Consider the following 27,329-nt stretch of genomic DNA (forward strand, 5'->3'; position numbering starts at 1 on the left):
TGTAATATATATATATACAGATGGTATGAACTAAATCAGATCTAAAACTTAAGGATAATATAAGTAATTGAATAAGTATGTTTAAATCAATATGTTAAAATATTTAACAAGTTGCATGAATGAGATATCTTCAACTTCTTTCTGGAGGCACTTAGTACTATGAAAATTCCTCTTAGCACTGCTTTCATTAGGTCCCATAAGTTTGGGTAATTTGTGCTTTCATTTTCATTGAATTTTAGGAAGTCTCTAATTTCTTTCATCATTTTTTTCTCTTCCCAAGCTGTCATTGAGTAGAGAGTAGATTAGTTTCCATGTGTATGTAGGCTTTTTGTTATTTCTGTCATTGTTGATGTCAAGTTTTAGGCCATGGTGGTCTGATAGGATACAAGGGATTATTTAGATCTTCTTGTGTGTGTTAAGGCTTGCTTTGTGCCTGACTATATGGTCAATTTTTGAGAAGGTTTCATGAGTTGCTGAAAAGAAGGTATACACTTTTGTGTTTTGGTGAAAAGTTCTATAGACATCTATTAGGTCCATTTGATTTAGGACCCCTGAAAGTGTCATAGTTTACCTATTTAGCTTCTGTCTAAATAATCTGTCACTTGTGAGAGCGAAGTATGAGGCTCATAGCCAAACTTTGGGCAGAATGCAGGGAATCTTATAAAAGAAGGGGGAGATAGAAAGACCTGAAGGGGACAGAAGCTATTCAAGGAGAGCAACAGAACCAAGAAATCTGGGCCCAGGGTTCTTTTCTGAGACTGATACTCCAACCAAGGACCATGAATGGAGATAACCTAGAACTCCTGCACAGATGTAGCCAATGGCAGCTCAGTCTCCAAGTGAGTTCCCTGTAAAGGGGAACAGAGACTTTATTTGACATGAACTCAGTGGCTGACTCTTTGATCACCTCCTCCTGAGGAGGGTGAAGCCTTGCCAGGCCACAGAAGAAGACAGTGTAGACAGTCCTGATGAGACCTGATAAACTAGGGTCAGATGGAAGGGGGAGGAGGACATCCCCTATCATTGGACTTGGAGAAGGGCATGGGAGGAGTTGAAGGAGGAAGGGAGGGATTGGGAGGAAATGAAGGAGGGGGGCTACAACTGGAATACAAAGTGAATAAACTGTAATTAATATAAAAAATAAAAATATATAAAAAAGATAAAATTAAATTAAACAGTAATTGGTGTTGGTGAAAACTCAATTCATTTCTTTAGAAAAATCCAAGAAGAATATTTCATAGGAATCAAGTTAAATTCATTTGGAAAAAAATGTCTTTGATATAATCAATGTCTTTGAAGAACCCTGGGGTGAAATAACAATGTTACTGTATAATGTATTACTATGTGTTAATATATGTGTTAATATAAAAATCAAAACCTCTGCTTACCTGAATTTTTCGAAGTTTATTCATATGTTCTTCTAGCTTTTGGCAATATTCTGTCAGCTGTTTGGAGAGCTTCTTCCAACGCCCCTCAACCTCTTCAAATTCTGACTGATATTTCTGGCTTATTTCTGAAGGTGCTTTCTTGGCCATTTCCTTCACAGTAGTGCTCAGATAGTTGAAGCCATTCTGGTGCTCTTTTAAAGAACTTTGCAAAGCCTCAACATAAAAGTAGAAGTACATTAACACTAACATGCATAATTGGTGAGTTTAAATCATGTCAAGAAGATATTAAATTAAAGGTTATGGAATTTAGAGATAGAAACACAGTAGAATGTCTACTAAAGCATTCCACATATGTTCTTATAAATTATGTCTAATATGCCCCAAGGCAGTTTTATTTGAACAGAAATTTGGAATACCTCATTTTACTGAATGACCATATTTAAATAATTATATTTATTATATACATAGTACATTTTAACTTAGGCTACAGTGAAGCCTCAGTAAGCCAATCTTCAAACTTCTTTAATAAATTTATGACTAAATTATATGTATATGTATGATAAAATTTGTGCTATTAGGATAGCTGATTACTAATATTAGTTAACTAAAGTTTTATAATAATTTCTAACTTTTCACTTTTATGTTGTGTTTGAATTCATCTGCTTGTACCTTTGAACATATTCTAATTATTTGAATATAGGTGAAGAATATTCATAACTTATGTGTATATATACAATTCAATGAAAACATATGTATTACTATGAAGTATTGAAGAGTTTTCCTAAAAAAAATTCCTATCATTAAAAGAATATATAAACTTCTGACTTACTATATACTTGAAGTATTTGTCTTATTATTACTAATTTATCCTTTATAATTGTATTTGTAATTTGTCAGGATAATTCAAAGTTTATTATCTCCTTGTTGACTTTCTTATGATGATTCTTCCTCAGTTATCTAATAATTTTTTTTTTGTGTGTTACTGCTCCTTGATGTTTTTTGATTGTCTGTTCTTATATCTTACTGAGTTGTACTGCTGTATTCCAGGTATTTAAAACTATTTCACCTCTCTAATTTTTTCAAGACTTCATTGATCATAGTAATATTGATTTTCTCTCATGAAGCAGGGTCCTTACATGTTCCCAACGATACTTATGATTTCTCATCTAGTACTTGTTTTTCTGGTCCATTATTAGTGTCTACTCATTTATCTATCATTTGTTCTGTACTTTCTCTACACCCTAATTGCTTTAATTTTATAGTCTCATTTTTCTGAAGTTGATTAGTTCTTTTGGATCACAATATATTCAAGTAAAGATCAGAATCACTACATCAAGTATGCAGAAAGAGGAATCCTACTATATTTTTTCTTTGTTATAATAGAGGAAATAACCTACAATGGGGAGATATATATTTGAAAATACTTAAATAAAAATGCTTTAAAATTACTTTTAAAAAGAACTAATGCACACAGCCCTTTAAAAGGATTGTAAATAACAAAAATGTAATAGTAATTTTATTAACTTAATTATTAAAATATAAACATAATATAATGTTACTTAATATACTTAATAAGTATATTACAACTTAGTATTAATAGTATTTAATATTTAATACTTAATATTATTAATATATTACTTAACATTATTAATATATTTCAGATTTTAAAGATAAGTATACAACATGGAATTTTTTGAATCAACAGAATCTTAGTCCTCTCATGTTCTCTTACAACATTAGCATCTCATATTAGTATTTAAATTTCCTGACTTAAGCTTTTAAAATAACTATTCAATATCAAATATTGAATAATCTTATAGTTGATTAAATTTATATTTTAACTAATTATATAAGTCTGTTGTTTTTTTTAACCTATCCTAAATATATGTGGAGGTACAAATGATCAATGATAGGATTTAATTTTAATAATCATACTTGAAACTTTAAAATTTATACTGAACTTAAAAGAAAATTATAGTTTACCACAGAATTTTCTAATCATTAATATCCATATATGTTTGCTTACATTTATAATATATATATAAATTCATGTTTTATTCTTAAATTGTCCTGTTCATTTTTTTCAACTGTAGATGTATGGTCCCTACCATTACTATCTTTATTCATATTTAATATTACATCAATGCAATTTCTTGACAAATAAGACATGTTCTTTGTTCCTTAAGATGTTCAAATGTCCACAGACCTGTAATTTCCCGAGTCTCTGCTCCATTATTTCATATTCAGTAACAGTAAGATGAGGTATAGAGAGGTTCTTTTCTGACTCCTGGATCCATGTCCGGATGGTACTCATTGTTTCCTGATAGCGCATTGGTGGTAAAGTATCAAAAACTTTTATCAAAGGGGAAAAAGAAAGAGGATAATAAAAAAAATCAATTTTAACTATGTTATGGTTTTGTAATTTGTCAGCAAATATAATTATATTACCTTAAGTGGTAGTCAATGTGTATGCTTGAACTATAATGGAATCAAGTTGATAGGATGAAGCTGCCTTCTTACCTAAAACGTTTCTGATATGTTAAGAACATTTATGAGATATGTTGAATTTTCAAATCAGCATCCCAAACTCTGAGTTAAGATATTCACTTTTTATTCATTTTACATCCCTGTCATAGACCCTTCCCTCCACTCCTTCTTGTTGGTTAGGAAATGAAGAGTTAGAGGCTTAGTATTTTTACCAACATCATACAGATACTATTTGAAGAAAGAAATATATAAAACATTGGGAGCAAACTTCCTTGTGAAGGTTTGTCTCAGAAAAAAACAATACTATTACTCCAAATCCTTAACATTTAAAAGAAACATCATCACTGGTTTTAATAAATGATGTCAATTTATACAATTAATATGTATCTTGAAATCTAATATAATTCCCGCATGTATTATTATACACCAGTGAGCTATATGTTAATAAATCCATTTATAATTAAATGAATTCAGATTGTAAAATACAGCACACTATATTTTTTTCTACTAATAATCAGACCCAGTATTTTAAACAAAGCCATTTATTTTCATAATCAAAAACGCTACTGAAAGGAATGTATTATTTTTTTCAGTACACGTTTTTACACATCTGTTGGAAAGCATTTATACATGTAATACCTATACATAGCCTGTTTTTTTATTGAGAAATTAGCTAAGAATTAGACACTACAAAATAACAAGTTGGATATGGTAACAAATCCCTATAATGCTTGAAATTAAGAAGTGAAGACAAGGGGCATCCAAGATGGCTACGACCAGTGGCCATCATATCTGAGAGGCACAGGCTCTGAAACTGAAATTGGTGAGTGGAGAGGCAACTGAAGCCAGAACATTGACATTGAGGCTTTCTGGGAGAGAGGAGACAGCCCTTGAGCTGAGATAGTTTGGATCCAGGTCACCTTTGTACATCTCTGGAGACTCAGAGTGGTGAATATTGAACGTTACTACACTTCTCCTTGCCCCATGCACTGGCCTCCCTGCTCAGGGAGGTGGCCAGCATTGGCCCTTGCTACAAGAACAAGGCTCTTTGCTTAATGACTGAGCAGACAAAGGTGGGCTTCCCAGGTGTGCAGCTGTAGAAGGCGGCTCTATGGGCCAGAGTGATTTATCCTAGAAGCAGAAAGACACACATGGTACATACTCACTTATTAGAGGATATTGGACATATACTATAGGATAAACATATTAAAATCTGTACAGCTAACGAAGCTATTCAGATACTAAGACTCAAAACCAAACCTTGGCAGAGTGCAGGGGATCATATGAAAGAAAGGGGAGTTAGTATGACATGGAGAGGATAGTAGCTCCACAAGGACCAAATACATCTGGGCACAGGGGTCTTTTCTGAGACTGACACTCCACCAAGGACCTAGAACCTCTGCTTGGATGTAGCCCGTGGTACCTCGATAACCAATTGGTTTCCCATAGTAAGGGGAACAGGGACTATTTCTGAAAGGAACTCAAAGGAAGGCTCTTTGACCTACCCACCCCACAAGGGAAGAGCAGTCCTGCTAGGCCACAGAGGAGGACTTTGCAGCCAGTCCTGAAGATACCTGATAAAACAGGGTCAAATGAAAGGGGAGGAGGTCCTCCCCAATCAGTGGACTTGGAAAGGGCCAGGGAGGAGATGAGGGAGGGAGGGTAAGATTGGGAGTGAATGAGGGAGCAGGTACAGCTGGGATACAGAGTTAATAAAAATGTAACTAATAATAAAAAATAAATTAATTAATTAAAAAATAAAAAAGAATGAGAATCCTGGGTAAGATGATCATTCCTCACTCAGAAAAGCAAACAGGTCGGACAATGGAAGAGAGAGAAAACAAGGAACAGGACCCTACCACTGAGGGCCTCTGAAAAACTACTCAACTATTAATAACAAGGAAATCATGAAATCTGAAGGTAAATTATGGGAACTAGAAAAGATCACCTTGAGTGACGTAACTCAGACACAGAAAGACACCCATGAAATATACTCACTCATAAGCTGTTGTTAGACATTTAAAATAGGATAAACATACTAAAATCCTAAAGAAGGTAAACAACAAGGAAGACCCTATGGAAGATGCTCAGTCCTCATTCAGAAGGGTACATGAGATAGACATAGGAAGCAGGATAAGACAGAAAACAGGAAAGAAGCCTATCTCAGAGGGCTTCTGAAGTACTCTGCTGATGGAGGTAATGAAGCAGAGGCTGAGAGCCAAACTTTGGGCTAAATGCATACATTTTTATGAAAGAAGGGAAGATAGAATAGCCTGGATGGGGACAGGAGTTCCTCCATAAGGAGACAAAGAGTGAAAAAAAAATCTTGGGCCCTAGGGGCCCTAAAGAGAATGATAATGCAACCAAAAACAGTGCATGGAGAGGACCTAAAACCCTGGCTCAGATGTTTCCTGTAGACTCAGTCTCCAAATGAGGTCCCTATTAAGGGGAGCAGTGACTTTCTCTGGCATGAATTCAGTGGCAGGCTCTCTGATCACCTTCCCTTAAGGGATGCAGCCTTGCCAGGCCACAGAAGACAATGCAACCAGTGCAGATGAGACTTGATAGGCTAGGGTCAAATAGAAGGAGAGGAGTTCCTCCCTATCAGTGGAGTAGGGAAGGAGTGTAGGTGGAGAAGAGGGAGGGAAGGTGTGGTTGGGAAGAGACAATGAAGGGAGCCATAGCTGGGATACAAACTGAATAAATTGAAATAAATGATAATAATAATATAAAAGAGAACAAAACAAAAACTCATTTTATTATTGTCTAAATTGTCTAAAATTATTCATAAACCTAGTTCTATAAGGAAGTTTTATTTTAAACTAATGAACAGACATTTCAAGGAAATACTAACTGCTTGCAGGAATAATTTAGTGAGACATCTTGAATAATTATTAGTCATATAATACAAATATGTATAATTGTTCTACACTTATCTCTTATTTTATTAACAAAAATATTAAAAGAGGGTTTATGCAATTACAAGGTTCCAAAAGTAAAATATAGCCCAAAGAATAATGTATCCTTTTTGAGCGGCAGTTCCCACAATTATGTAGATCTAATGTGCCTGTACAAATATCTTCACCTTCTTAAAGGGAACATTGTGAAAGTCTACTGAACGCCTCCTTTATTTTAAAATATGTCAAACCTGCTGATTCTGGAATTTGTAACCCATCATGGAGAAGTTATATCTGTACAAAACATGATTTATTTGTTTTTATCCAATGTCATTGTTATTACAGGAAGAAAAATATATTTTCTTGTTGTTCAACATCAGTATTTTAATGACAGGAGGATAATTCTACTGATTATAATTATTCCTTTAGTTTGTTTTGGGTTTTTACCCACAGATATTCAATTTCCAAAATATCAATTTAGCTTTAAAAGTATTTTTACTTACTTGTCTGTAGCTCTTTCTCTCTGGCCTGCACAGCAGCAAACACATGGTTAAAATGATTAGTAAAGGCCACAAAGTCTGCATCCAGAAACATTGGCCCCTGTCCCTTTTCTTTCAGGGACATGCTTTGAATTTTTAATTGCTCAATTTGAGGCTGAAGAGCTGACATCCTGTCGACTTCATCCTGCACCATAATTCAGAGGATGGCAAATATGTAAGTTTTTAACTCTGCATACAGTAAATTTGCACAAAGGATGTTGTTCATAGCCAGTGATACAAAATCAGGTTACTATCCTTAAAAACCATTTGTCAAGAAATAACTTTATTTATAGTTCTCTATTACAAGTCATCACTTTAAGAATAACAGAGCTCTTTACTTATTTGGATCATCATACAATATATACTTTAATTTCAGAATATCACCATTTAGAACATTAAAGCACACAAACACATATGATTTCCATGTACTATAACTGAACACAATCTGTTAATATAAATCAAATAAGATACTTGTCTTTAGTTATTTTTTCCCAAACTGTCTTTAAATTCTAAGCTCATTCTGTGAATAGGATTTCTTTCAATTCACTTGTATAAAATGTAAATTCTATATACTTAATATACTATACAAATTTATAAATTTCTATATATTATAGATTATCTAAACCTATATAAATTTCTACATTTTATTTGGTTTCATTTTTTGTTCTGGGTATTCAATTGCTACACTTTTAATGAGGGAAGATGTCCAGGTTTTCCACTCTACCGTGGTAAACTTTCACAGCATAATAACTACTTTCAATCTCAATCGTACTCTGCTTTGAATAACAAAAATTATATGTACAACTTTTGATGACCCTTATAGTATTCTCTAGCTCCATATGATACTATAAAAATAAAATGTGGGTAGTGTAAGTTAATATAATGAGATGAAAATTAACACTGGATTTTATATAGAATATAAAGTATTATTTAAATATATTGATTAAGTCTTATAACAATAGTTTTGATTAATAAGTTTAAAAAACACTAAGGAAATACCTTTGCTAGTTTCTTTTTATATTTTAATTGTTTGGCAGTTTCATGCAACTTCTTAATAAAATTTAGGTTTTTTTCATGCCTCTACTTCATATATTGCTGGAACTTTTCTTTTTAACAAGCCCCCTCCTAGTTAATGTCTCAATCTTTATAATGTCCATTGAGTTTAAGTTGAAGTTCCTATCAGAGTGGAGGGTGGAAGTTTATTTACTGGAATAGTTAAATTATCAGTGAATACATTCCTGAATAAAATGATACCCCATTCCAGAACAAATATCAACTGTCAATAGTCGATCAAGGAAGCGTTGAGTATTAACTGCCCCTTTCTCCATGAATAAATAATGAATACTTGAAATTATACATGACATCTGAATTTGAAATTTACATTGTATTTTTTCAGCCATATTGTTTTGTATATATAAATATTTAGTTTCATTTCAAGTGCGGTTTCAATTAGTTTATATTATTTCACATATATGTTACTTGTACTATAAGTAATAGTCTTTTATTCTCCTTTTTAGTGCATTAATACCATGGTTTCTTATAATTAATATCTATGCTACCATTTTAAAGTTACTTAGGATTATTTGGTAGTTAATATGCAAAATCAATGATAATTAAAATTAAAAATGAAATCATGTTAGATGGAATGGAACTTTTAAAAATTATAGTAATTAAGAACTAAATTAAATATGAGCATAGTGGAAATCATACTAAAATCACAAAATAAATTATTGATTTTGGAAGCATGTATGCTTATTTTATGAGTATAGATTGAGATAAGTTTTCTCACAAATTCTTTTGTAGGAGTAAAAATATAAATGTATAATTTTATTTTCTTCTGATTTCAGAAGATAAAATAAGTTGTTGTTGACAACCAATTTGCTTTTGAATTAGAAGAGTGAAGACATAACATTCATTTTGAAACAAAGAATTTAATTTCAAAAAACTTGCTAATAATTAGCCATTGTTTGCAGAAAGACACTTGGTGTCCGAGGTACCACAAAATATGACACCTTCTTGACTATGTATTCCCTTTAAAATTATGTACATTTGTATTACAAAACACCAAGTAGAAAACATCTCTACTCAGGAAATGTAAAAAGATTTCTTAAAAATTTGAGTATGCATTCTTACCTCAGATATATTTGAGAATGAGCTAAATTTGTATTCTAATATTTAAAAATCTTTAAAGGAAATAACTAGATAAAAATTGATTATTATACACCAATACTCATTCTATAATATAATCTTAGCTCACCAGCGAATGACATTATTTTTACAACACACAATAGTTTCCTTGTAAAAATTAGTAAAATTATTAAAAATCAATGGTCCAGACAAAAACACAAAGCTGAGAAAAATGAATGAGATTGTGTCAACATCATTGAGAACATTGTTAGTGAGTATAATAATAAGATATCACTTTGAATAATTACATGGTAATAAAATATTTAATACATCTGTCTGTAATTTCTTTCTGTGTTTTAGGGTATTTCTGTCAGGTCACTTTTTGTCCAATGTGTTTTCCTTTACACATGTGTTTCACATCTCACTCACTCACTCTGCTATGCTCGGTACTTGTATCAGTGCCATTCTACTTGTGCGCTCTCTATATCTCCACGCTTCTGTAGCTTCTCAACATATTATTGTTTTATTTAATATCAAATCATTCTAAATACATGATGTAAATTTTCTTCCATTAAAGAAGGTGCCTGAAGGATGTTTTCATTTTAGATGTTCTCCAACATTGTATAAAGCATTTATTTCCATGGTAGTTTTACATTATTTTAGTTACTAGTTTTCCTAGTGTCTGTCTCCTCTACTCTGGATAAATATGTTGAAACCAGGGACAAAGACGATTTCATTCTATTTTCCCTTGAACTTAGTACTTTGTACTTAGTAGTTAGTATTTTGTACTTAACTGTACACACACACACACACACACACACACACACATTTATATATATGTTGAGACATTAACACTATAAAAATGGGATTTGGGGAGACAATAAATGCTATAGGCAACTAAGTTATCAAGGTAGAGTTATAATAAGATTATGAGATTAGAACTCTACCTTGATGACTTATCAAAGCAACCAAATTATAAACTACTATGATAATCAGGATGCTTTACCAAATAGAGGAAAAGCTTCTCTCATCTTTTTATTCTATCCATGTACATGAATTGGGAAACAACATGAGCATGCCTAGTGAATAGGCAGCCATCTACAAAGAACTTATCAGAGGTGAATCCTGACAGAAGTTAATCTTTCAATTTTGATCATCCAGAACAGTGGAAACATTTTCACATTTATAAATGATCCAGTATATGCTACGTGTTTTGTCAGGAAACTACCTTATGTACATACTACTCTTCTTGATCACAATACAGATAATTAACAGACAATTTTATATATAAGTATTTTTTATAGGAATCTGTTTCTATATTTACATTTTAAGAGTAGAGTTAAGGTGATATCATCATTCTATATTGACTATTTAAGACCTGACTTTGCTATGTTGGCCATGCTTACTTTTTTTTAATTTTTTTTCATGTTTTCTTTGAGTGAAAAATATGCTACTTTGACTCTTCCCAATGATTGCACACCAAATATGCCTTCACCGTACATTTGTTGAAAAACTACTGCATGTGAACTATACCTCAGGTAAATGGAAAACCTGCTATGGGCTCTATCACCAAATTTCAGCTGTATCTAAGCAAAGAAAATATAGCTTGCTTGGTTGCCCACTAATGCTCACTTTCTGTAATAAATTATTTGTGTAGAACTATATATTTTGAGTTTGATTACTACCTAGTAAATTTACAGAAACTTAAAAAAAAATTAAATCCTTTTTTGTTTGTTCCAGGATATCTTTACATTTTCTAATAACATTTCAGTTCAGTTTATTTCAGACCAGCACTGTCAAACTGTCCATATCCAGTCAACCTTCCTTTAAACCATTCTTTTATTAAAAGCATGCAGATTATTTTCTCTTCATACTAAATATAGACATCTCAGTCTGTTATTAAAGGTTTGTCCATAAAAATCTTTTAACTTAGCCTGTAATCAAGTCCTTGTTTCTCATGAAGAGTATGAAGCTTATACTAAGGATTGGGAAAGGTCAACTTCTTTTCATTATTTTTTAAATATTTTTTAAATTTATTAAAATGTATTCATTTTGTATCCCAGAGGTAGCCCCCTCTCTTATCCCCTCCCAATCCCATGTTTCCTCTGTCTTCTCCTCCCATGCACCTCTACTAGTCCACTGATAAGGGAGGCCCTTCTCCCCTTCCTCTTACCCTAGCCTGTCAGGTCTCATGAGGACTGGCTGCATTGTCCTTCTCTATGGCCTGGTAATGCTGCTACCCCATCAGGGGAAGGTGATCAAAAAGTAAGTCATATGTCAGAGACAGCCCCAGTTCCTGGTTACCCTTACTAGGAATGTGGGCTCACTTTTAATGTTGCCTTGTTAATAAGATTCCGACTCTTCTGTGTATTCACAATTTCAACACTGATTCTTTCTGCCTTTGGACAGAAAATAGTTTGAGGTTCAACTACCGAGCAAGGACATTAGTAAAATATTTCTTCGTGAAGAAATACGACTCAAAATGTGCCATTATTTTTGTTAGATTTCTCTTTTATCTCATTACATACTCTTTGTAATCATTTTTATTGTTTACAAGTTTTTCATCATGGGACTAGGTTTTACACCTGAAGAGTTGTAGAGTACTGCTTATTCTTTGATTTAAAAAAAAAACAGTACTTTTTATACTTCCCATTTTACCCCAATGCAAACTGACCAAATGTGTTAGCTATGCTACAAAAACATGCAAATCAGCCGCAGAATAACAGTATTACTACAGTAGTTCTTTAAACATTTTTCTTTGTTTATATTTTGATCTTTACTGTACCCCTTTCAAACATTTGAAGTTGAAAATTTCACTATTAAAATCCATTGGAAAAAATTCATTACCAGTTTACTATAGCCCTGTTGCAATTTATCAAGTGCCTAATGATCATGCCTCAATTGGAAAGAGAAAATTCTTACCTTACAAATTTTTAATTGGCTTTTAATTGCTGTTGGTTCTGATGGAGTGGTGGGTTGGGTTTTTAACCAGTTTTCAGCAGTAGTTGTCTTCTGCTCCAGTTGCTGTAGCTGATTATAAAAACTAATTATGTTGCTTTGGTATTCTAGCCAGTTAATTCTCTCACTCAGCAATTTGCAAAATTCTGTCCACCGGCTGTTCAGTTGTTCTGAGGCTTGTTGGATGCTTTCAGCATTAACACCCTCTAGAAATAAAAACAAAACATACATCCCATGAAATCACAGTCTAAGAGACAATCTCTAGAAAAAGAGTTTCTATTATGATGAAAATTCTTATACCCATCAGAATGACCAAGATGAAAAACTCAAGTGACAACATATGCTGGAGAGGTTGTGGAGAAAGGGGAACCCTCCTCCACTGCTGGTGGGAATGTAAACTTGTACAACCACTCTGGAAATCAATCTGGCGCTTTCTCAGACAACTAGGAATAGCACTTCCTCAAGACCCAGCCATACCACTCCTAGGCATATATCCAAAAAAGGCTCAAGTACACAAAAAGGACATTTGCTCAAACATGTTTGTAGCAGCTTTATTTGTAATAGCCAGGAGCTGGAAAGAGCCCAGATGCCCCTCAACTGAAGAATGGATGCAGAAATTGTGGTACATCTACACAATGGAGTATTACTCAGCAATGAAATATAAGGAAATCATGAAATTTGTAGGTAAATGGTGGGACCTAGAAAGGATCATCCTGAGTGAGCTGTCCCAGAAGCATAAAGACACACATGGTATATACTCACTCATATAGACCTAACATAGTATACACCTACTAAAAACTGTACATTTAAAGAAACTAAGCAAGAGAGAGGGCCCTGACTAAAATGCTCAATCCCCATCCTGAAAGGCAAAGAGGCTGGACATCAGAAGATGAAGAAAACAGGAAACAACCTAGGAACCTGCCACAGAGGGCCTCTGAAAGCCTCTGCCCTGCAGATAATCAAAGCAGACGCTGAGACTTATTGTTGGGCAGAGTGCATGGAATCTTGTGTAAGAAGTGGGAAATAGTAAGAGCTGGAGAGGACGGGAACCACACAAGGAGAGCAACAGAACCAGGAAACTTGAACACAGTGAACTTCCCAGAGACTCATACTCCAACCAAGGACTATTCATGGAGATAACCTAGAACCCCTGCACAGATGTAACCCATGGCAGTTCAGTGTCCAAGTGGGTTACATAGTAAAGGGAAGGGGGACTGCCTCTGACATAATCTGATTGGCCTGCTCTTAGATCACCTCCCCCCGAGGGGGGAGCAGCCTTACCAGGTCACAGAAGATGACAATGCAGCCACTCCTGAGGTGATCTGATAGACTAAGATCAGAAGGAAGGAGAAGAGGACCTCCCCTATCAGTGGACTTGGGGAGGGGCATGCATGAGGAAGGGGGAGGGAGAGTGGGATCGGGAGGAGAGGAGGGAGAGGCTTATGGGGAAATACAAAATGAAAAAAGTGTAATTAATAGTAAAAAATAAAAAATTAAAAAAACTCTGATTATAGATATGTTTGGTTTCAAATTCGATGTATATCAATACATAAGCGAATTGGGTCCACTTAAGTAATATCATTGGGTGTTGTATTTCTCTTCCATTGTAGGAGAAAAATAAACACAGTTGAAGTGTGTGTATGTTTGCCTTCCACATTTTTCTATATCCCCCTTTGTTCATAACATTCCCTGCACTCTTCCCACAGTTTGGTTATGAGACTCAGCACCTGCTTCAATACCCTGTTGGTAGGGTCCAGTCCTGTTCCCTGTATTCTCTCAGTTCCAACATCTATCCATGTTTTTCTGAGTGAGGATTAAAAAACGTCCCTAGGTTCTTCCATGTTGTTTAGCTTGTTTAGGAGTATAGAATTTAGTATGTTTATCCTAAATTATATTGTTAATATCCATTTATAAGTGAGTTCATTGTTCAACATCCTTAGTCATCAGAGAACTGCAAATAAAAACAACCCTGAGATTTCACCTTACACCGATCAGAATGGATAAGATAAAATATACAGGTGACTTTCTGCTTCTGGGATACCTCATTCATTATGATCTTTTCTAGATCCTACCATTTGCCTGCAAAGTTCATGATTTCCTTGTTCTTAATTGCTAAGTAGTATTCCATTGTGTAAATGTACCACAGTTTCTGTATCCATTCCTCCATCAAGGGACATCTGGGTTGTTTCAGGTTCCAGATATTATGAATAAAGCTGCTACGAACATGGTTGAACAAATATCCTTGTTATGTATTTGAGCATATTTTGGATATATGCCTAGAAGTGGTATAGCTGGATCTTGAGGAAGCACTATTTCCAATTGTCTGAGAAAGTACCAGATTGATGGAAAAAGTCGTTGTACGTGTTTACATTCCCACCAGCAACAGAGGAGGGTTCCCCTTTCTCCACATCCTCTCCAACATGTAGTGTCACTTGCATTTTTGATCTTAGCCATTCTGAGAGATATAAGGTGAAATCTCAGGGTCTTCTTGATTTTCATCTCCCTGATGACTTAGGATATTGATCACTTCTTTAAGTGTTTCTCTGCCATTCTATATTCCTCAACAGAGAATTCTCTATTTAGACCTGTACACCATTTTTCTTTTAAATTGGATTACTTTATTTTTTGCTTTTTAGACACACATGGTATATACTCACTTATAAGTGGATACTAGACATATACAATAGGATAAATATACAAAAATCTGTACACCTAAAGAAGCCAAGCAAGAAGAGGTACCCTGGGTAAAATGATCAATCCTCACTCAGAAAGAAAAATGGGATGGACATTAGAAGAAGGAGAAAACAGGAAACAGGACAGAGGACCTCTGAATGAGTCTACTCAGCCTTGTATCAAAGCAGATCCTGAGACTCATGGCCAAACTTTGGGCAGAGTGCTGGGAACTTTATGAAAGAATGGGGAGATAGTAAGACATGGAGAGGACAGGAGTTCCACAGGGAGTGCAACAGCATCAAAACATCTGGGCACAGGGGTCTTTTCTGAGATTGATTCTCCAACCACAATCTGTCCAATCAAGGATAGAACCTAGAACACCTGATCAGATGCAGCCCATGGCAGCTCTGTGTCCAAGTGGGTTCCCTAATAATGGGAACAGGGACTGTCTCTGACAGGAACTCAGTGGCTGGCCCTTTGACAACCTCCCCCTGAGGGAGGAGCAGCCTTGCCAGGCCACAGAGGAGGACAATGCAGACAATCTTGATGATACCTGAAAAGCTAGGTTCAGATGGATGTTGAGGAAGACCTCCCTTTTAAGTGGACTTGGAGAGTGGCTTGGGAGGAGATGATAGAGGGACGGTGGGATTGGGAGGAAAATAAGAGAGGGTGCTACCACTGGAATACAAAGTGAATAAACTGTAAATAATAATAATAATAATAATAATAATAATAATACACATGCTGGAGAGAATGTGGAGAAAGGGGAACCCTGGCGGGAGTATAAACTTGTGCAACCACTTTGGAAATAAATTTAGCACTTTCTCAGAAAGTTAGAAATAGTGCTACCTCAAGATCCAGCACATCAATCTTAAGAATATATCCAAAATATGCTCAACTATACAAAAAGGACATTTGCTCAGCCATGCTCACAGAAGCTCTATTTGTAATAGAATCTGGAAACAACCTAGATATCCTTCAAAGGAGAAATGGATAAAGAAATTGTGGTACATTTACACAATAGAATACTACGCAGCTTTAAAAAACAAGGAAATCATGAAATTTGCAGGCAAATATTGGGAACTAGAAAATATCATCTTGAGTGAGGTAACTAAGAAGCAGAAAGATACATATGGTATGTACTCAATCAAAGTGGATATTAGCTACACAGTATAGGATAAGCATACTAAAATCTATACTCCTAAGGTAGCTGAACAACAAGGAAGCCCCTAGGGAAGATGCTCAATTCTCATTCTTAAGGAAGAATGTGATAGACATCAGAAGAAAGAGAAGACAGGGAAAAGGGCAGGAGCCTGCCACAGATTGCCTATGAAAGACTAGCGATCGAGGTAGCAAAGTAGAGACAGGGACTCATAGCCAAACTTTGGGCAAAGTACAGGGAAACTTAAGAATGAAGGAGGAGATGGAAAGACCTTGAGAGGACAGGATATCCAAAAGGATGCTAACAGAGCCATAAAAACTGAGCCCTGGCAGCACTGAAAAGAATGATACCCCAACCAAAGGGCAATGTATGGAGAGAACCCAAAACTCTGGCTCATATATAGTCCATAGATTCATTCTCCATGTGAGGTCATTGTAAAGAGAGCAGGGAATTTCTCTGGCATTAACTCTGTGGCACGCTCGCTGATCACCTGTCCCTCTGAGGGTGCAGCCTTTCCAGTCCATAGAGGAAGACAATACAGCCAGTCTTGATGAAACCTTATAGGCTAGAGTCAAATAGAAGGGGAGGAAGATCTCCCTTATAGTTGGACCAGGGGAAGGGCATAGGGGGAGAAAAGGGAGGGAGCGTTTGGAAAGAGACCAGAGAAGGGGCCACAGCAAGGATACAAACTGAATATAAAAAAAAAAATGTAATAAATGATAATAATAGAAAGGCTAATGTATATTTTCATGAACACAAATACCAATAAATCAAGTAATCCAATTGAAAAATGGAGTAGAGAGTTAAACAGAGAATTCTCAACAAAGGAGTATCAAATGGTGGAGAAACAGTTAAAGAGGTGTTCAATGTCCTTAGTCATCAGGGAAACACGATTCCAAACAACCCAGAGATTTCACCTTACACTCATCAGAATGGCTAAATTCAAAACCTCAAGTAATGAGACATGCTGGAGACGATGTGGAGAAAGGGGAACCCTTCTCTATTGCTGGTAGGAATGTAAACTTGTACAACCAATTTGGAAATCAATCTGGTGCTTTCTCAGACAATTAGGAATAGTGCTACCTCACGATCCATCTATATCTCTCCTAGGCATATGTCCAAAATATGCTCAACTATAAAACAAGGACATTTGTTCAAACATGTTTGTAGCAGCTTTATTCATAATAGCCAGAATCTGAAAACAATCCAGATGTCCCTCAACAGAAGAATGGATACTGAAATTGTGGTACATTTACAAAATGGAAAAATAGCAATTAAAAACAAGGAAATCATGAAATTTGCAGGCAAATGGTAGGAAAGAGAAAAGATTATCCTCAGTGAGGTATCCCAGATGCAGAAAGACACATATATATATTCACTTATAAGTGGATACTAGGGGGATGGAGAGATTGCTCAGAGGTTAAGAGCACTGGCTGCTCTTTGAAATGTCCCGAGTTCAATTCCCAGCAACCACATGGTGGCTTATAACCATCTATAGTTATATCTGGTGCCCTCTTCTGGCCTGCAGGCACACATGGAGGCAGAATGCTGTATAAATAATAAATAAACAAATAAATAAATAAATAAATATAAGTGGTTACTAGAAGACCTATAATATAGGATAAACATACTAAAATCTGTACAGCTAAAGAAGCTAATCAAGAAGGAGGATCCTGGGTAAGATGATCAATTCTCATTTAGAAAGGCAAATGGGATGGACATCTGAAGATGCAGAAAACAGGGAATAAGAGAGGAGCCTATGACAGAGGGCCTCTGAAAGACACTACCCAGCAGGGTATTTAAGAAGATGTTGAGACTCATAGCCAAACTTTCGTCAGAGTAAAGGGAATCTTATGAAAGAAGGCAGAAATGAAAGAACTGGAGGGAACAGGATCTCCACAAGGACAGCAACAGAATGGAAAAATTTGGGCCCAGGGTTTTTTCCTAAGACTTTAACTCCAACCAAGGACCCCATGAAGATAACCTAGAATCCCTTCACATTTGTAGCCCAGGGCAGATCAGAGTCCACATGAGTTTCCTAATAAGTGGAACAAGGGTTATTTCCTACATGAACTCTGTGGCTGGCTCTTTGATCACCTCCCCCTAAGGGGGGAGGAGCCTTACCAGGCCACAGAAAAAGATAATGCAGTCAGCCTTTTTGAGACCTGATAGGCTAGGGTCAGATGGAAGGGGAGGAGACTACCCCATCAATGGACCGGGGGAGGGGCATGGAAGGAAAAAAGGAGGAAGCAGAGGATTAGGAGGGAGAAAGGGAGGGAGCTAATGCTGGTATACATAATTACTAAACTGTAATGAATAAAATAAATTAATTCATTAAATAAATAAAAGAATAAAATAAATTGATTTCCTATGAAGATAGCTGAGCTTATTGGTGCCAACACAGAAATTGAAACTAAAAATAATTCATATAAAAACCGATGATGCAAAATGTAGGCAGTTCTTCAAATATGTTTGCATGTATATTTAAAACATGCTTTATTATTTATAGTAACCCTGGCAATAGAAAAATAAACTTGTCTTGAAGTTGCATTGTTTGTGGTTTTTATAAAATTACTTTTATTTAGAAATGAATACAAGTTTAGAAGACACAATCTGGGGAAAAAGTTTGCTCACATGACTTTACAACAGTCTACACAGATTCAAGAATAATTGTACTTTTTAAAATAAGATAACACCAAGCTGCCCTTCGGTTACATATTTCTATTACCACATAGGGGTATTCCCCTTTCTGAGAAAAGGAGATAGAAAAGTGTGGGAGGATAGGAAAGGAAGGAGAGGAGGGAAAGTGCTATGTTCTGAATGTAAAGAGAATAAATACTTAAATTTATATTAAAAATATAGGATACGAATATGATGTTACCCTAAGCTTTTGTCTCAAAGAAAAAAAGAGGGGATTAAGTTATAATTACAAGAACACCTCTTTTTGTAAGACACCAAAAAAAAAAAAAAAAAAAAAAACAAGTAGTAGCAGTAGTAATATAAGGCTGAAAGCTTAAACCAACTTTTTGGTTATTTGTAAGTTATATTGGTAAATTGACATTTATTATTATTATTATTATTATTTACATATTATTCACTTTGTATTCCAACTGTAGCTCCCTCTCTCTTCTCTTCCCGGTTCAACCCGACCTCACTCTTCAGACCTCTGTCAGTCCCCTAGTCCACTGATAGGAGAGGTCCACCTCCCCTACTAGCTCACCCTAACCTATCAGGTCTCATCAGAACTGTCTGGGTCCTTTTTCTCTGTGGCCTAGTAAGGCCACCTTGCCAGTGGGAGTTTATCAAAGAGTTGGCCACTGTGTCCATGTCAAAGACCGCCACTGATCTCCTTACTAGGGAACCCACAAGGATACTAAGCTTCCTATGGGCTACAGCTGAGCAGGAGGTCTAGGTTATTTACATTGTATGGTCCTTGTTTGATTAATAAGTCTCTGCAGGACCCCCTGAGCCCATATTTTTGGCTCTGTTTGTCCCCTTCTGGAGTTCCTGTCCTCTTGCAGTCTTTCTATCTCCCCTTCTTTCGTAAGATTCCATGCACTCTTCCCAAAATTTGGCTTTAAGTCTCAGTATCTGCTTAGATACCCTGATTCACAAAGTCTTTCAGAGTCCTTCTGTGGAAGGCTTCTGTCCTGTTCCTTGTCTTCTACTCCTGATATCTAACCTATTTGTCCTTTTGAATGAGAATTAAATCTCTTTCTTAGGGTCCTTCTTGATGTTTAGCTTCTTTAGAAGGATAGATTTTATTATATTATGTTTATCCTATATTATGTGGTTAATATCCACCTATAAATGAGTATATATCATGTGTGTCTTTATGCTTCTGGGTTACCTCACTCGGGATGTTCTTCTCTAGTTCTATCCATTTGCCTGCAAATTTCATCATTTCCTTGTTTTTAATAGCTGTGTGGCATTCTATTGTGTAAATGTACCACAATTTCTGTTTCCATTTTTCAGTTGAAGGACATCTAGGTTGTTTCTAGATTCTAGCTATTACAAATAAAGCTGTTATAAACATAGTTGAGCAAATGTCCTTGTAGTATAGTTGAGCATCTTTCAGATATATGCTGGATCTTGAGGTAATACTAGTCCTAATTTTCTGAGAAAAAGCCAGATTGATTTCCAAAGTGGTTGTACAAGTTTACATTCCCACCATCAATGGAGGAGTATTTTTCTTTCTCCAAAACTCCTTCAACAAGTGAGTTTTTGATCTTAGCCTTTCTGTTGGGTCTAATGTGGAATCTCAGAATTATTTTGATTTGTATTTCCCTGATGACTAAGGACATTGAGCATTTTTTTAAGTGTTTCTTTACCACTTGACAATCCTCTCATGGGAATTCTCTGTTTAGTTCTGTACCCCATTTGTAAATTGGATTACTTGGTGTGTTGGTGTTTAACTTCTTGTGGTCTTTAAAGTCTAGGCTCACAACCACAAATATAAGGGTGAAATTACTTTTTAAAAGGTTTAAATGCCTTTACTCAAAATTATTCAATTGATATCATGAATAATTACTTCAGAAAACCTCAGTTTTCTTAAATTTACTTACAAAAATTTTAATAGAATTTGCTGAAATTTCTCTCTCTCTAATAGAGTTATAAAATCTTCTATGATGTTTCAGTTTTGACCAACAGACTCGAGTTCCCTTTCCCCCAATAATTTGTTTAGCATGAAAGAAAAATAATAATAAAGATACTAACTGCTTTAATTTTAAATGTGTACTCAGGAAGTGCTTGTCTGATATAATTCAGCTGATAAAGATGAACCTATGGGCTTATCAAATCTCTAAGAAGATTATTTAAATCAACTTCATGTAATTACCATTTGCCATCTGTTCCACCAGAGCCTGTGCTGATCTGCTGGCATCTTGTAGTTTTCTGAACTTCTCGGCTTTATCTCGTGATATGGCCTGCAGAATGATAGCAAAGGTGAGCATTTCTGTACAAAGATTCTGAGTCTAAACAGTAATTGTAACTGCAAACTGATTATTCAAGCCTTATTATACTTCATTTTATAAGCTTTTTATGTTAATTTTAAAGATTGTTTTCTCAACAATATTCAATTTTCAAAGTTTTCCTATTCCAAAAAAAGAAAATATCAATGATCATATTCTAAGAGCTTTCCAAACTGCTTACTCAGAATTCCTAACAAGAATTAACCTTTTTAACAACAAATATAAAATAGTTCAAATTAACAAAAATAGAACCTGCCAATTATTTTACTTACTAATAGTTATTTAGACACAAAAACATAAAACACAAGGAACTAAAACTATACCATTACTGTTAAAACATGTTAACTGGGGCAACAAGATGGCTTATCAAGTAAGATTGATCACTGCCATGTTAACAACCTGAGTTCAATCCCCAGGTCCCACATGGTAGAATACCTATTTATTTTCTGAAGCTTGTTCTCTGATATACTTTATAGAAGTATACATACCCTTACAGATACACATTCACAGTTGATAAATAAATGTAATTAATTTTAATGTGGGTACAACTATATATGATATTTGATATCATCAACATACTCATTACCAGAGAAAAAGAGCTATAATGCAATTAACATATAGAACAAGTAATGCTTCTGTTATTATATAAGATTTATAGAAAGATATTTCCTATGAGACTCAGTCAGTCATGATTTATTTTCCAAATCAAAACTTCATTTTTATCTACTTGAATTTAAGCAAACATTCCATGAATCAATATTAGAGAACAAGCAGCATGTTATGTAATTTGAATATTATAAAATGCTTTTTAGAAGATATGTTTGCAAATGGAAATGTTTAATATCTCTGTTTTTTATTACAGAATCTAATAGCTACAAATGAGTGCTGAGTAGGAGAAAGGTTGCCAGTTACACAGAGAATTATTTTTTTAATTTAATCTAATGTGATTTAAAGTAATTTATATTAAAAATTTACATATGACCCTCGTTATCTCTAATTGTACCATGTTGCTCTGGTCTTTTCCTGCTGAAAGACAGTGAAGGCAGATGAAGACATACATATAAACAGATAACAGAGTAACAAAAAACAAAAAAAAAAAAAACCCAGAGAAATAAATATCTACATCAGATTTTTCATAGTAACCATTAAATTACAAAGTATTATTAAATTTTTCCAAGAATGAAGAGTGAACAAAAATACTACTAAGTGGGTGCCCTGGCATTATCTGAAGTATCTACAGCCAAGGTGAAAAAATCTACATTTTATATTTTGCTGCAATAGGCAGCAAAGGCAAATTCTGTTTTATATCCTCAGTGCAAAGTTTTGAAATTGAAAAGACACATTTTAATATCTCATATTTCACTTGAAATTTTCCCAACATGTAGATTGTATCTTTTGTGATTCTGTGTTCCCGGGATCCCATTCCAATTATCAGGAAAAGCTCTTAGATGCCTTGAAATTAAATTTCATAAAGAGAAAATTGGACAAACATAAAGAGTTCTGACTTGTTTGTTCACTAGACAAGTCTATGAAAATAAAGCGGTTACACTAGTATGTCCACAAGGTTAAAATCAAAGCTAAAGTTCCAGCATTCTACTTTCCTCCTTTAAGTTTTTGTCTTACACATTTCCTGTGCTTAGCAGCTTATTGACCAGATTCCCAATAATTCACTTTGTTTTTCACTGAAACAGAAATATTTTTCATAATATCTTCTGAGCACCCTCAGAAGGAATTGATTGTAAGTAATTACATAATATTAGATACCAAGAGCAACAGTGGGTTTATAATTATCCTTACCTGGATTACAATACATAGAAATATAAAATGAAGAAATCATCCAATGTTTCAGTACAGTAAAATAAACAAATATAATAAGCACTACACCGATGCTCTTTGGGTTAAAAGTTCCAGTTATGTGACTGGGGAGTTTTTCTCCATGGTTAAGAGAATTTTGCCTGAAAAGCACAATGAACAGAATTTGGATCTCAGCATCTACATATGAAATCTAGCTTTCCTGGGGAAACCTATAAACAAAGCTCTGAGGGGACAGAAATGGGAGAATTGTAAGAACTCTGTGCCTTTTAGCCTAAGTGAGAAAATTCAATTTCTATGTTCAGGTCAAGACTCTTGCAATGAAAGAAAATGGTGGAAAATAAAAATCATCCAAACACCTACTCTGGTATCCAGTTTTGTGTTCACTTTTGTCTATTTATACATACTTAAACACACTTACAGAGGGAGAGAAAGGCAGAAAGATACACATGCATGCATAAAGAAAAATGTTATGTTTTATTGTCAGAGTAATTTCTTATTTGAAAAAATGGTATTTTGATTTTCTTATAAAAATTATAATGGGGGGTAATGTAGAGAATGCTCAGTGGCTAAGAGAACTGGCTGTTCTTCCAAAGATCCTGATTTTAACCAACAACCACATAGTATCCAATAGCCATCTATAATGAGATCTTATGCCCTCTTCAGGCTGGCAAGCATGCATGAAGGCAGAATTCTGTATAAATAATAAATAAATAAAAGAAAAATACATCTATAAAAATTATATAAGGTATTAGACCATCACCTAGATTCACCACCTAGATTCCCTTCCAAATACCACTATCATGGTCTCATTATTTTCAGTGTCAAATAAGATTATAAATTAGAAATGCTATCTAGAGAATCAATCATACTTTAAAAGATTTCAAGAGTAATATCACAGATTTAATTGTTTTTGATAGCCACTGTATTCTTGTGGTTCTTATATAAGTATAAATTATATTTACAATATCTCCACAAGAGAAAAAATATCTATAGAATAAAAATTGATACTCTCCTGTTTTGACAGGTAAGACACAAACTGGTTTGTGAAACATTTGAAAATATCAGTATTGTCATTTCAATCTCAAGCCCCTTATACGGCCTACAAATTATATTTTATACATATTGTTTCTAACACACTTCACATCAGTTGTGAGCCAGAACAAAGTAGCATTATAGTATCCTATTTTATACAAAATCAAAAGGAACATAATTTGAAAATGTTAAACTCTGAAAGAAGAAACCATTTCTTCTGTTTACAGGTTCAGCACTCTCTAACACAATATGCTTCTTCTAGAAATATGTCATTGAAAATTCACTTAATAGGCTTGAGCATATGAGGTCACAACTCATAGTAAAGGAGAAGATTTAGTTTCTAGAAAGTATGGGTATTCCAGATGTTTTAAATTCTGCACGGACATAAAGATGTTAGAAAAAAATGCATGGCACTCGAAGTCACTGATAACAAACATCTAATACAGTTCAATTGCTTGACCCATTTGTGACATGCACACTATATGGCTGAGTAGCAACATATATATATATATATATATATATATATATATATATATATATATATATGGATATATGGTTATAGAAGCCCAACAAAAGCAGTTGTCAGAACTATTCACATAGTTGTCAATTTTGAGTTCACATGGGCATTCTTAGGTCAAAGCACATAAATGGGAATATTGACTAATGAAGAGGAAGTTACATATAGAAAGCATGAACAGATGATGAAAAGTCCAGCAAACCTGAATTTCATAGACAGTTGTAGATATTTGATCACAAATAAATAAAGGGTAACAAATGGATAGTAAAGAAAGCAAGAAAAATAAACGGTCTGAGTTACTATTCTTTATTATTGAGTTTTTATTCATATATTTGGTTCATTATTTGCTTTTCTATTTTTTTTTCTTTCTTGGTGCATTCGTTTGCTTAAACTGTTTGAGTTCTGTGTGCTGCATACTACTTTTTAACTTCAATAAAGTAATTCAAACTTTCTGAACCACAAATTTGTCCTCATTAACTGACAACAGTAAAAAGCTGGAGAGGTGGCTCCGTGGTTAAGAGCACAGTTTGCTCTCCCAGAGATCCTGAGTTCAATTCCCAGAAACCAAAATGGTGTTTCACAATCATCTATACTGGGATGTGATGACCTTTTCTAACATGGAGGTGCACGTGCAAATACAACATTCATAAACAAATGAATCTTTTTAAAAAGAGCTTCTTAGCAGACTAAATAAAATTATTTTTGTAAAAATATTTGGACAATAATAATTATTAATCTGGGTAAGACACTAAGACTAAATAAAACAAAACAAAATATGCCCTCATTTTAACTTAGTATGATCTCAATCATCTTAAAATAGAACACTGAAAAAGAGCTGAGTAGAATACCTTGTTCATGAGACTATGTGAGTATTATCCACATTGGAATTGTTGCAAGAGACTAACAAAGCCAAAAATGCTTGTTCCATGGGGGAATGCAGAGACTGATGCATTAACCAAAGACCAGATATAGAGAGAACCTAGACAGCCTGCTCAGATGTATCCCATGGACAGTTCCGTCTCCATGTGGGTTCCCAAATAAGGGGAAAAGAGACAGTCTTGGACACACGTGGTTGCCTGGTCCTTGATTACTTCTCTCTTGAGGGGTGACCTAGCCAGCCCACAGAGGAAGAGGATCAAGGTAGTTCTGATGGGACCTGATAGGCTCAGGTCAAACTGTAGGGGAGGAGGTCTTCCTCTATTAATGGACTAAGGGAGAGAGATAGGGGAGGAAGAGAGATGGAGGGTGGGACAGGGAGGAGATTAGAGAAGAGTATACAACTGGGATACTATGTGGAAAAATTGTAAGTAATAATAATAATGATGATGAAAAATGTAGAAGACACATTTTAAAAGGAATTTTAACAAATATGCCTTTCATGGATGGTTAATGCTTTTACCAAAAGGCATGGTTTATAAAGAAAATTCTGTGTCAGACACACATAGCTCTTATGATGAAATACAGTAAAGGAGGCCCAGAGGCATCTAAACAACACACTGTTACTATTTATTTTGTTTGTGTCCATAACAACTAGAGGGTAAGACCCCATTGCTGAAAATTCCACTCAGTTATATACAGCACATAGAAAAATTTTAATGTTGAAGAGAAAACATTTTCCTTGCTGCCTAACTTACTTAGTGTCAGAAAATTCTATGCAGGCTTCCAGAAAAGAGAAAACATGAGTGAAGTCTCACTTAACACTGAAAGCATAACTTTATATTACAGAAGGAAGAGAGGAGGGGTTACCAAGTCCTCACAGTTAGCAGTGCAACTATTGGCTGTTAGTGGTTGCTGAAAGGAGAGTCACTCTGCTTTAGGAATCTGGCTGCTGGTAGACTGCCCAGGCTTCATTGTATGGCCTGATACAATATACATACAATGTCCATACTGGAAGTGGGTTGATAAATATGGGTCTATTTGCATTTTTCTACATGTATATATCCAGTGAGACCAGCACCTTTGTTGAAGATGCTATCATTTTTCTATTGTATGGTTTTGACTTCTTTGTCAGAAATCAATTATGCATAGTTGTGTGGGTTTATTTCTTGGTCTTCAATTAAATTTTCATTGATCAATAGGTTGATCAATGCTAGTACCATGCCGTTTTTATTACTGTTGTTCTTTAATACAGCCTGAGTTCAGGGATGGAGATACCTCCAGAAGATCTTTTATTGTACAAGATTGTTTTAGCTCTACTTTGTTTTCACCTCTCCCTGGAGGTGGTGGGTGGATGCAGCCTTGGCAGGCCACAGAGGAAGATGATGCAGCCAGCCCAGCTGAGACTTGATGGGCTAGTGTCAGATAGAAGAGGAAAAGATCCTCCCCTATCAGTGGACTATGGGAGGGTTATAGGGTGAGTAAAGGGAGAGTGGGTTGGACTGGTAGGAGATGGGGGTGGGGACTATAGTCAGGATACAAAGTGAATAAATTGTAATAAATAAATAATAAATAAATTAGTAAATATACTTGAAAAACAAAATCATAACAAAAAAATTTAAAAAACATATACCTAAAATAAAACAAGCTTTAAAGTTGTTTTTATATATTATCCTTCAATTTAATTTCAAAATTATTGCTTTAATAATAAAATTATACTTTTATTTAATGGAACTGTTTACCATAGTCTATTTTGATGTTAATAAAATCATATTAAGGTAAAGCTAATATGTATCTTGAAATAACAACATTGTAAATATAAACAGGTGCTGATTTCTAAAAATGAGAAATTATCTTTGTTTTATGGACATCCTTAAACAAATGCACT

General features: G+C 34.7%; 1 protein-coding gene across 7 annotated transcripts in view; it reads right to left on the reverse strand.

The window, feature by feature from the left end:
* Positions 1 to 27,329, reverse strand: part of Dmd (dystrophin) — a 2,365,055-nt gene that overhangs the window by 1,570,183 nt on the left and 767,543 nt on the right. For all 7 annotated transcript variants that reach the window (XM_060376797.1, XM_060376795.1, XM_060376794.1 and 4 more), the window contains exons 19-23: positions 21,069 to 21,156; positions 12,361 to 12,602; positions 7,276 to 7,456; positions 3,595 to 3,740; positions 1,389 to 1,601 (exon numbers count right to left, since the gene is read on the reverse strand). In XM_060376797.1, coding sequence (XP_060232780.1) covers positions 1,389 to 1,601; positions 3,595 to 3,740; positions 7,276 to 7,456; positions 12,361 to 12,602; positions 21,069 to 21,156 — 870 coding nt within the window. The remainder of the gene's footprint in view (positions 1 to 1,388; positions 1,602 to 3,594; positions 3,741 to 7,275; positions 7,457 to 12,360; positions 12,603 to 21,068; positions 21,157 to 27,329) is intronic.

This window comes from Meriones unguiculatus, assembly GCF_030254825.1.
Source record: "Meriones unguiculatus strain TT.TT164.6M chromosome X unlocalized genomic scaffold, Bangor_MerUng_6.1 ChrX_unordered_Scaffold_31, whole genome shotgun sequence".
Taxonomy (NCBI): domain Eukaryota; kingdom Metazoa; phylum Chordata; class Mammalia; order Rodentia; family Muridae; genus Meriones; species Meriones unguiculatus.